This window comes from Vulpes vulpes, chromosome 9 (assembly GCF_048418805.1).
Source record: "Vulpes vulpes isolate BD-2025 chromosome 9, VulVul3, whole genome shotgun sequence".
In the NCBI taxonomy this organism is placed as follows: Eukaryota; Metazoa; Chordata; class Mammalia; order Carnivora; family Canidae; genus Vulpes; species Vulpes vulpes.
In genome coordinates this window covers 1,677,860-1,689,758 of record NC_132788.1, presented here as the reverse complement: position 1 = coordinate 1,689,758, position 11,899 = coordinate 1,677,860, and the positions used below count along the sequence as shown (strand labels likewise).

Genomic DNA, 11,899 nt, shown 5'->3' with positions numbered 1-11,899 from the left:
CCTGTGAGCCGGCGCCCGGGCCTGCAAAACACGTCCCGGAGTGAGGGGCTGCGGGGCCTCGGGAGGGGAGGCAGTGGAGCTCACCCCTAGCTGGGTGTGGGCCCAAGGGTGACACACGTGGGTGCACGTTCCTGAGCAGGAGGCCCTGGATCTTGGGTTATGGGGCCCGAGCCGGGAGAGAGGAGGGGGCCTTAGGGGGAGGAGGAGTACGGGGGCCCTGAGGAACGGAGCCGCCTGCCTGGACGGGTGGCGACGGCTGGGCCTGCTGCATTGGTCCCATGGGCATGGGGTCCTGTTGACAAGCACACACCTGCCCGGGGTCCCTGGCCATCGCTGGCATCCACCCCTGCCACCACCTCCGTCGGGACGGTCATGACGAAGCCTTATTTAATTTACCCCCTAAATTTTAGAGATGGTCAAGGCTGTGATCCAACCCTGCTATGTCGCACCAGGGCATGGAACGGTCGCCACGGGAGGACAACCTGGTACAGTCAGTGGGGTCGTGCCCACCTCTCTCTGGAGAAGCGAGCTGCTGCCAGCGAGGGAGGGGCCCCGATTCTCTGGCCGACTGCCCTGACCTCAGCTCGTGCTGCACACTCACGCGCACACCCACACGCCACACACGAAACACCATGCACGGACCACACACACGTGCACACATGCACACACTACACAGGCACATGTGTACACGCTGCACACACAGGCATGGACACACCACAGTGCACAACTATGCACATGGGTGCACTGGACACACATGAGCAGGCACCACTCTACACACACCACTACCCACATGTGTGCACACACACTGCTGTATGCACATGCGCACACCACTGTATACACACACGGCATTGCACACAGGCCAGCATACACGTCCATGCACACACACAGCGCAGCACACAACCGTGCACGAGCACATGCAGGCCACCATCCAGTCACACTGTACACATGCTGCGAGCACGTACACTCCACTACATGCACATGTGCACACACACACGCCTATACGTTGTGGACACACACCCACCACTACATGCACACGCACATGCTCCTGGGTGGCCGGCCCTGGGAGGAACCACACCGGGAACACGGGGACGGGTGCCCAGGCAGCAGCCGTGCAGACAGAGGGGCAGGACGCCCGGGGAGGGGGAGGGGGCAGGACCAGGACTCAGAGCTCTGGCCCTGGGTGATATTCACTTAGGGACCCTCCGGTGGGCACATGCAGAGCAGGGCCCCTGGGTGACCCCCAGAGCCCTAAGCATCTGCCACAGACCAGGAAGGTCCCTTCAAGCCCATGCAGAGGACACTGAGCAGGACAGACGGAATTCAGCAAGAAGTCGCGGCCACCAGACAACCAGAGCAAGTCACCAGCCAGACTGGGTAGGGGACACCTGTCGGGAAAGCTCCCGGGAAGGGAGAGGCTGTGGTGCCCGGCCCCAGAGGGCCTGGGGTCATCGAGGCCACCTGGTGAGTGAAGGGCACCGTGTGCTCCGGCGGGGAGGGGGTCTCAGGTGGCTGGATGGGAGGAGGGCACAGGGCGGACCCCCTGGGAGTCCACGGGGCTTCTCAAGGCAGCAGAGGAGGCGAGCCAGAGCTGCGGAGGAGCCAGCGGGAGCCGAGGCCCGGGGGGGAGCAGAGCAGAACTCGGGGAGCCCTGGGGGACCCTGCGAGGCGCACAGGACAGCGACGTTGGCAGGAGCCTGCGTGCCCGGCAGCCGCAGCCGCCGTGAGCCCGCTGGGAAGGGGCAGGCTGTCCCGGTCCGTGGCGACCTGCGGGGCCCGTGGCTGTTGCCCGACCTCCGGCTGCCCGGGCGCCCGGCCCGAGGACGGTGACTTGGCCTCACAGTGCCCGGACCCTGCTGGCTGCTCTTGTATTTCACACGCGGTTCTGGGACACGTGCGGGGGCCAGTGGGACAGCGGCCGTCCTAGCGGAGCTCACGCCCCAGCTGGGGGCCGAGTGGCACGGACTCGGGGTGGAGACGGGGAACGCGGTGGAGGCAACAGCAAACGGGACGGGACGCCTGGGGGGCCCCGTGGGTGAGCGTCTGCCTTTGGCTCCGGGCGCGACCCCGGGGTCCCGGGATCGAGTCATGCATTGGGCTCCCCGCGGGGAGCTGCGTCTCCCTCTGCCTGGGTCTCTGCCTCTCCCTGTGTCTCTCATGGATAAATAAACAAAATCTCAACAAAACCAACACCACAGCACACTCCTTCCCCCGATTTCGGCACCGTGGCCTCTGAAGGGGTGTGAGGAGCTGGCAGAAGCAGGAGGTCACGCTGACGTCCCCTCGGGCTCCCCTGCAGCAGGTGCCCGCCCACGGCAGGTGCCCTCCCTGCCCCCGGAGCCTCTGCCTGGGAAGGCCAAGGGCCGCCTCAAGGATCTGGACCCCAGGCCTCGCTCGGCGCCCGGTTCACCACGCCTGGCTCTTCCCCAGGGCCGGGGAGGCCCCCAGCCCGTCCACCGCGAGGGCATCCAGCGCCCTCTGCCCACCTGAGGACCTCAGGCCCCGCGTCCCCCTGTGGAGCCCCTGACCTCAAGGCGCCCGTGGGTTTGTGCGGGTTGTTCGGAGCGTCCGGGAGCCGGCGCGTTCGTGCCAGACGCATCAGCTCCCTGAGAGCCCGGGTTTACTTCCACGTCCAGGACCCTTGAGGCGGGCCCCCCTTCCCTGCTCTTGGACAACGGCTGAAGTTTCTTTTAAATAAACTTTGATGTCGGGATAACTTGACACGGATAGACAAGGGCGGAGAGAGTTCCGCGGGGCCCGTAGACCTTCCCTCGGCTGCCGTGAGGCCCCTTCCCCCACGAGGCGTCCTGCAGAGGGGAGTCGCTCTGAGCCCTGCCCCAGGTCGGGTGTGGGCAGATCTGGGGTCGGGGGGCACAGGGGCGTGCACACACGCGCACACACACGCACACGGCGCCGCATCGCAGGGTAAGCGTCCTAGTGTAACGTCACAGCGAAACGGGCCAGGCGTGGGCTGGGACACTGTTGCCTCCTACCTGCGGCCCCGGAACCTCACGGAGCGTCGGAGGCGGCCCACGGGGTAGGACCCGCTTCTCCGCGTGCCCAGCGACGCCCAGGCTGACTGACCGCGGTGCCGACCCACACGCTCCGCAGAAGCAGGCTGCCGGGGGACCGCCTGTGGCCTTTTCTGCGGGAGCTCGGGGACCCCAGGGCCCAATTACCCCCGCCAAGCTGACGCCGCGACTCACTGCCAATTAGTGGGTCCTTGTGCCTCTGGGGCCAGTCTGGTCCCCCACCCCGGCTGAGGGCCCCTGGGCAGGTCTGTGGAGCCCAGGCCCCGTGACCCCGGTTTGGCTGGTTGGAACACACGTTGGTGGTGGAGTCCCTGACCTTGGGGCCGCGTCCCCCGGCCAGCCCAGGGTCTTGCAGCCAGCGACCGGCAGGTGCACGGCTGCGCTGAGCGGAGCCCAGGCTTTGGCTCGCGGGAGGGCGGGGCGGCGGGACAGCGGCTGAGGGTCAGAGCCAGAGCGAAACCCCGAGCGGTCCCCATCCCCCGGCGACCATCCCGCAGCCAGAGGGGCCAGGAGGACACGAGGCAGGTCCCAACGCCCCCGCTCAGGACCTCCGCGGGGCCTCCCGTGTGCCTCACCACTGCCCCTCCCATCCCTTCCCCTGGAATCCCTCCCTGCCCCGCTCCTGCCACAGGCCTGCCCAGCCCCAACACCTCCTCAGCCCCTGCACCTGCCCCCTGCCCCCTGCACCCGCCCCCTGCCCCTGCCCCTGCTTGCCAGATTCCTCCTGATGGGAACATGAAATTCGTGAACCCTTAAACCAAACACCCCAAACCCCAACTGCCACTACCGTCCTGAGCCTCAGGGACGCCCCACAGCTCCCCTGGCCTGAGCGCAATTCCTCGGCCCTGGGCCCTAATCTTGCCCATCTTGCCCGGCATTTCCCGGAGCCTCCGGCTTCCAGACGGTCTCTAGGTCGCAGGGCCCCAGGAAACACCTGCTGCCCTTCACAGGAGCTCCCCATCCTCTGTCTCCTTAGAAGCTGTTTTCCATGCGGCCCCTCCCCTGGAAACTGGAAGCCTCCTGGAGCCCCCTCACCCCGGCCGATGCTACCCACAGAAGGTTGTGCCAGGAGCTTCCCAGCGGGGCAGGCGGTGCTCACCCCTCCCAGGAGCTGCAGCAGCCGAGGCCTCCCCTCCTGGCTGGGTCATTCTCTCCACCCCCCTGCCCCCTCAGGCCCATTCTGCCACCTGCCACAGCCTGGGGCACTCTCAGCGCTGCCCTCACCAGCCCCTCAGGTGTCCCTCTGTGAGCACAGGGCGCCAGCACCCGGCCTCTCTGAGCTCCCCACGCTCCGTGCTGCCGCTGCCTCTGGCCTTGGGGACACGGTCGCTGCCCCGCACGCCTGGGCCCCTGCCCACCCTTCACCTTGAACAGGCCCTGGGGGGGCCTCTGCAGCCCCCCATGGGCTCCCCCTCTCCCCTCTGGCTGCAGGGCGGCCGTTGCCCCCGGGTGGTCATGCCTGCCTCGCTGGGCTCTGGGCGCCAGTGTTCATCCTCTGTCCCTCCAACACGGACCTCAGGCCTGCAGGACACGGTCTCAGCCCCCGCTCCTGTGAACTCCAGAATTTTTTTTATATAAATTTATTTTTTATTGGTGTTCAGTTTGCCAACATATAGAATAACACCCAGTGCTCATCCCGCCAAGTGCCCACCTCAGTGCCCATCACCCCAGGACTTTTTACAGGATTCCTGATAAGGACCAGTGAGGACAAAGGGCCTATGTGCATCTTCACACTCCAGGGCTCCAGGAGGGCTGGTGGCTCCAGACCCTGGGGGAGGAGGGCAAGGAGGCCCCGGGGCTGTCCCCTCTGCGCCCTGGGGTTGTCTGCTGGTCTCCAGGGACCCCTCCATCCTCCTCATGTCCCCAGTCCTGCCCTGACGGTGTGGGTGCCTGCCCACGTGTTCTCTTACTTGGTCCCAGCCGTCCAACAGACTGGGGCTTTGGAACCCTGGAGCCGATCAGAGTCACCTGGAAAGCTGTGCCGTGTCTGAAGGGTCTGGGCACACGCTGGGCACATCCTGAGGTTCTGACCTGGGGCTCGGCGTGCCCGGCCCCACAGGACACTCGCCCGAAGGGTGCCAGGTCCTGTTCGTGGCCCTGGGGCAGGGCTCCCTGGGGGATGAGGCTGGGGTCTCCAGAGGCTCCAGGTTGTTCCCTGACGACAGTGAGAACGTCCTTTTTGTACCTCGGGGAACTAATTCCACGAATGTTTGTCAACTGCCCACCAGGCACCATGTAGAACTGCGAGGGTCCCCAGACATGGTCCCCGCCTGCCTGTATTACAGGTCAACCACGTCTTATTCTTCCAGCAGCTGATGGGGGAGGGGCTTACGCCCAGAAATAGAGAGATTGGTGGCCAGCCCAGGCCTTTGCGGAAGAAATACTGTGTGTTTAAACAAAAGTCTACAGGTTCTGAGAATCCTGGACGGAGTTTGCTGTGGGGACGCTTGAGGCTCATCTCACCACATAGTCCAAGAGTCAACTTTTTTTTTTTTAAGAATTTATTTATTCATGAGAGACACAGAGAGAGGGGCAGAGACACAGGCAGAGGGAGAAGCAGGCTCCCTGCAGAGAGCACGATGGGGGACTCGATCTCAACCCCAGGATCATGCTCTGAGCCGAAGGCAGGTAGATACTCAACCACTGAGCCAATCAGGTGCCCCTGAAACTGTGACTTTTTTTTTTTTTTAAGATTTTATTTATTTATTTGAGAGATCGCACAAGCAGGGGGAGCAGCAGAGGGAGAAGCAGGCTCCTCCCTGAGCAGGACTAGATCCCAGGACCCCGGGTTCATGACCTGAGCCCAAAGCAGACGCTGAACCGCTGAGCCACCCAGGCATGCTCAAGAGTTAACTCTATAAAACATTGCAATTATTAGGATTAACACCTCAGACGACCTGGTATGTTTAATTCTTTCCTGAAACGCGCAGGGCAATGTTCAGGATGGAAAAAAATCTCGAATTCCGCTTTGCTCGGATATAAAATGAAGAAACTAGTCGTGCAAGTACACCAGCTCCTCTGATCCTGAGCTCCTTCCCTGAGCTGAAGGAGACACAAGGACGCGGGAGCAATCTTTGTAATGATGGAGGGAATTCCCATTATTCCAAATTAAATGGCCCCATCAGAGAAAGTATATTTTTTCAGATTATGTTCTAGAAGAGTCGATGGCAAGGCGTGCCCTCCTACGTGGGAACTTGACCGAAGCCCAGAGCCTTTTTCAAGGCAGCCTTAAATTCTTTGTTCCTCAGGCAGTAGATCAAGGGGTTGATTATCGGGGTGAGGACAGTGTACACCGCAGAGATGAGCTTGTTGGAGCTCCGGGAATCGATGGCCTGGGGCCGGACGTACATGAAGATCATGGCCGTGTAGAAGATGGTGACCACGGTGAGGTGGGAGGCGCAGGTGGAGAAGGCCCTCCAGCGGCCCGTGGCCGAGGGGATGCGCAGGACGGCCAGGGTGATGTGCCCGTAGGACAGCACGGTGGCCACCAGGGGCGACACCAGGATGATGAAGGCCAGGATGAAGTCCACCAGCTCCGCGGTCGAGAAGTCGGTGCAGGCCAGCTTGAGGATGGGGGAAATGTCACAGAAGAAGTGGTTCAGGACGTTGGAGCCACAGAACGTGGCCCTGGAGACAAAGAACACCTTGATCATAGAGACGGAGAAGCCGCTGACGAAGGAGAAGGCCACCAGCCGGACGCAGAGCCCCGTGGTCATGATGACTTGGTAGCGCAGGGGGTGGCAGATGGCCACGTAGCGGTCATAGGCCATGGAGGCCAGGAGCACGCATTCGGTGCACACCAGGGAGCTGAAGAAGTAGAGCTGGGTCATGCAGCCGGCAAAGGAGATGAGTTTCTGCTGCAGGAGGAGCCCCCCCAGCATCTTGGGGATGATGTCAGACACGTACCAGACCTCCAGGACAGACAGGGCCCCCAGGAAGTAGTACATGGGCCTGTGGAGGGGGGCACTGCGGCAGACGGTGACGACGATGACGAGGTTCTCCACCAGGATGAAGAGGTAGGTGAGCAGGAAGGCGAGGAAGAGCACGTACTGCAGCCGAGGGGCCGTGGGGAAGCCCAGCAGGACGAAGACGCTGACCTTGGTGGCGTTCTGTCCCCGCATCCTGTGAGCCGGCGCCCGGGCCTGCAAAACACATCGTCCCGGAGTGAGGGGCTGCGGGGCCTCGGGAGGGGAGGCAGTGGAGCTCACCCCTAGCTGGGTGTGGGCCGAGGGGTGACACACGTGGGTGCACGTTCCTGAGCAGGAGGCCCTGGATCTTGGGTTATGGGGCCGGAGCCGGGAGAGAGTAGGGGGCCTTAGGGGGAGGAGGAGTACGGGGGCCCTGAGGAACGGAGCCGCCTGCCTGGACGGGTGGCGACAGCTGGGCCTGCTGCATTGGTCCCATGGGCATGGGGTCCTGTTGACAAGCACACACCCGCCCGGGGTCCCTGGCCATCGCTGGCATCCACCCCTGCCACCACCTCCGTCGGGACGGTCATGACGAAGCCTTATTTAATTTTCCCCCTAAATTTTAGAGATGGTCAAGGCTGTGATCCAACCCTGCTATGTCGCACCAGGGCATGGACGGTCGCCACGGGAGGACAACCTGGTACAGTAGGTGGGGTCGTGCCCACCTCTCTCTGGAGAAGCGAGCTGCTGCCAGCGAGGGAGGGGCCCCGATTCTCTGGCCGACTGCCCTGACCTCAGCCCGTGCTGCACACTCACGCGCACACCCACACGCCACACACGAAACACCATGCACGGACCACACACATGTGCACACGCATGCACACACTACACAGGCAACGTGTACACGCTGCACACACAGGCATGGACACACCACAGTGCACAACTATGCACATGCGTGCACTGGACACACATGAGCAGGCACCACTCTACACACACCACTACCCACATGTGTGCACACACACTGCTGTATGCACACGCGCGCACCACTGTATACACACACGTCATTGCACACAGGCCAGCATACACGTCCATGCATGCACACAGCGCAGCACACAACCGTGCACGAGCACATGCAGGCCACCATCCGCTCACACTGTACACATGCTGCGAGCACGTACACTCCACTACATGCACATGTGCACACACACACGCCTATACGTTGTGGACACACACCCACCACTACATGCACACGCACATGCTCCTGGGTGGCCGGCCCTGGGAGGAACCACAACGGGATCACGGGGACGGGTGCCCAGGCAGCAGCCGTGCAGACAGAGGGGCAGGACGCCCGGGGAGGGGGGTGGGCAGGACCAGGACTCAGAGCTCTGGCCCTGGGTGATATTCACTTAGGGACCCTCCGGTGGGCACATGCAGAGCAGGGCCCCTGGGTGACCCCCAGAGCCCTAAGCATCTGCCACAGACCAGGAAGGTCCCTTCAAGCCCATGCAGTGGACACTGAGCAGGACAGACGGAATTCAGCAAGAAGTCGCGGCCACCAGACAACCAGAGCAAGTCCCCAGCCAGACTGGGTAGGGGACACCTGTCGGGAAAGCTCCCGGGAAGGGAGAGGCTGTGGTGCCTGGCCCCAGAGGGCCTGGGGTCATCGAGGCCACCTGGTGAGTGAAGGGCGCTATGTGCTCCGGCGGGGAGGGGGTCTCAGGTGGCTGGATGGGAGGAGGGCACCGGGCGGACCCCCGGGAGGCCACGGGGCTTCTCAAGGCAGCAGAGGAGGCGAGCCAGAGCTGCGGAGGAGCCAGCGGGAGCCGAGGCCCGGGGGGGAGCAGAGCAGAACTCGGGGAGCCCTGGGGGACGCTGCGACGCGCACAGGACAGCGACATTGGCAGGAGCCCGCGTGCCCGGCAGCCGCAGCCGCCGTGAGCCCGCTGGGAAGGGGCAGGCTGTCCCGGGCTGTGGCGACCTGCGGTGTCCGTGGCTGTTGCCCGACCTCCGGCTGCCCTGGCGCCCGGCCCGAGGACGGTGACTTGGCCTCACAGTGCCCGGACCCTGCTGGCTGCTCTTGTATTTCACACACGGTTCTGGGACACGTGCGGGGGCCAGTGGGACAGCGGCCGTCCTAGCGGAGCTCACGCCCCAGCTGGGGGCCGAGTGGCACGGAGTCGGGGTGGAGACGGGGAACGCGGTGGAGGCAACAGTGGACGGGACGGGGCGCCCCGGGGGTTCCGTGGGTGAGCGTCTGCCTTTGGCTCTGGGCGTGACCCCGGGGTCCCGGGATCGAGTCCCGCCTCGGGCTCCCCGCGGGGAGCTGCGTCTCCCTCTGCCTGGGTCTCTGCCTCTCCCTGTGTCTCTCATGGATAAATAAACAAAATCTGAACAAAACCAACACCACAGCACACTCCTTCCCCCGAATTCGGCACCGTGGCCTCTGAAGGGGTGTGAGGAGCTGGCAGAAGCAGGAGGTCACGCTGACGTCCCCTCGGGCTCCCCTGCAGCAGGTGCCCGCCCACGGCAGGTGCCCTCCCTGCCCCCGGAGCCTCTGCCTGGGAAGGCCAAGGGCGGCCTCGAAGGATCTGGACTCCAGGCCTCGCTCGGCGCCCGGTTCACCACGCCTGGCTCTTCCCCAGGGCCGGGGAGGCCCCCAGCCCGTCCACCGCGAGGGCATCCAGCGCCCTCTGCCCACCTGAGGACCTCAGGCCCCGCGTCCCCCTGTGGAGCCCCTGACCTCAAGGCGCCCGTGGGTTTGTGCGGGTTGTTCGGAGCGTCCGGGAGCCGGCGCGTTCGTGCCAGACGCATCAGCTCCCTGAGAGCCCGGGTTTACTTCCACGTCCAGGACCCGTGAGGTGGGCTCCCCTTCCCTGCTCTTGGACAACGGCTGAAGTTTCTTTTAAATAAACTTTGATTTCGGGATAACTTGACACGGATAGACAAGGGCGGAGAGAGTTCCGCGGGGCCCGCAGACCTTCCCTGGGCTGCCGTGAGGCCCCTTCCCCCACGAGGCCTCCTGCAGAGGGGAGTCGCTCTGAGCCTCGCCCCAGGTCGGGTGTGGGCAGATCTGGGGTCGGGGGGGGCACAGGGGCGTGCACACGCGCACACACACGCACACGGCGCCGCATCGCAGGGTAAGCGTCCTAGTGTAACGTCACAGCGAAACGGGCCAGGCGTGGGCTTGGACACTGTTGCCTCCTACCTGCGGCCCCGGAACCTCAGGGAGCGACGGAGGCCGCCCGCGGGGTAGGACCCGCTTCTCCGCGTGCCCAGCGACGCCCAGGCTGACCGCGGTGCCGACCCACACGCTCCGCAGAAGCAGGCTGCCGGGGGACCGCCTGTGGCCTTTTCTGCGGGAGCTCGGGGACCCCAGGGCCCAATTACCCCCGCCAAGCTGACGACGCGACTCACTGCCAATTAGTGGGTCCTTGTGCCTCTGGGGCCAGTCTGGTCCCCCACCCCGGCTGAGGGCCCCTGGGCAGGTCTGTGGAGCCCAGGCCCCGTGACCCCGGTGTGGCTGGTTGGGCACACACGTTGGTGGTGGAGTCCCTGACCTTGGGGCCGCGTCCCCCGGCCAGCCCAGGGTCTTGCACCCAGCGACCGGCAGGTGCACGGCTGCGCTGAGCGGAGCCCAGGCTTTGGCTCGCGGGAGGGCGGGGCGGCGGGACAGCGGCTGAGGGTCAGAGCCAGAGCCAACCCCGGCCGAGCTGTCCCCGTCCCCCGGCGACCATCCCGCAGCCAGAGGGGCCAGGAGGACACGAGGCAGGTCCCGATGCCCCCGCTCAGGACCTCCACGGGGCCTCCCGTGTGCCTCACCGCTGCCCCTCCAGGCCCTTCCCCTGGAATCCCACCCTGCCCCGCTCCTGCCACAGGCCTGCCCAGCCCCAGCCCCTCGCCAGCCCCTGCACCTGCCCCCTGCCCCCTGCACCCGCCCGCTGCCCCTGACCCTGCTTGTCAGATTCCTCCTGATGTGAACATGAAATTCGTGAACCCTTAAACCAAACACCCCAAACCCCAACTGCCACTACCGTCCTGAGCCTCAGGGAAGCCCCACCGCTCCCCTGGCCTGAGCGCAATTCCTCGGCCCTGGGCCCTAATCTTGCCCATCTCATGGCATTTCCCGGAGCCTCCGGCTTCCAGACGGTCTCCAGGTCGCAGGGCCCCGGAAAACACCTGCTGCCCTTCACAGGAGCTCCTGTCCTCTGTCTCCTTAGAAGCTGTTTTCCATGCGGCCCCTCCCCTGGAATCTGGAAGCCCTCCTGGAGCCCCCTCAGCCCTGGCCGATTGCTACCCACAGAAGGTTGTGCGAGGAGCTTCCCAGCGGGGCAGACGGTGCTCATCCTTCCCAGGAGCTGCAGCCTCCTCCGCTGCCTCCCCTCCTGGCCGGGTCATCCTCTCCACCCCCTCCCCCCTCAGGCCCCATCTGCCACCTGCCACAGCCTGGGGCACTCTCAGCGCTGCCCCCACCTGCCCCTCAGGTGTCCCTCTGTGAGCACAGGGCGCCAGCACCCGGCCTCTCTGAGCTCCCCACGCTCCGTGCTGCCGCTGCCTCTGGCCTTGGGGACACGGATGCTGCTCAGCACGCCTGGCGCCCTGCCCACCCTTCACCTTGGACAGGGTCTGGGGGCGCCTCTGCAGCCCCCCATGGGCTCCCCCTCTCCCCTCTGGCTGCAGGGCGGCCGTCGCTCCCGGGTGGCCATGCCTGCCGTGCTGGGCTCCGGGGGCGAGTGTCCATCCTCTGTCCCTCCAGCACAGACCTCAGGCCTGACGCAGGAGGCTGGCCAGCAAGGACACCAAACCGGGACAGACCAGCAAAGAAGTGAGCAAGGACGGGGGGGAAGAGGCCCAGGCAGGGCGGCGGGGCTGCTCCGATGCAGAAGCCCCTCCCGCCGCCTGTGAGAGACGCTGCAGGACTCGGTCTCAGGCCCCGCTCCCGTGAATTCTAGAATTTTTTTTCAT

General features: G+C 64.8%; 1 protein-coding gene across 1 annotated transcript; it reads right to left on the bottom strand.

Annotated features, from left to right (window-relative positions):
* Window positions 1-6,211: 6,211 nt before the first annotated feature.
* On the bottom strand, window positions 6,212-7,150 carry LOC112911268 (olfactory receptor 6B2-like). Its single transcript, XM_025987724.2, has one exon. The coding sequence runs from the start codon at window positions 7,148-7,150 to the stop codon at window positions 6,212-6,214; it is 939 nt and encodes a 312-aa protein (XP_025843509.2).
* Between the last annotated feature and the right edge of the window lie 4,749 nt (window positions 7,151-11,899).

What these genes read in the sequence shown, in the direction of transcription:
- LOC112911268 (XM_025987724.2), bottom strand. Translation starts at nt 7,150, where the DNA reads ATGCGGGGACAGAACGCCACCAAGGTCAGCGTCTTCGTCCTGCTGGGC.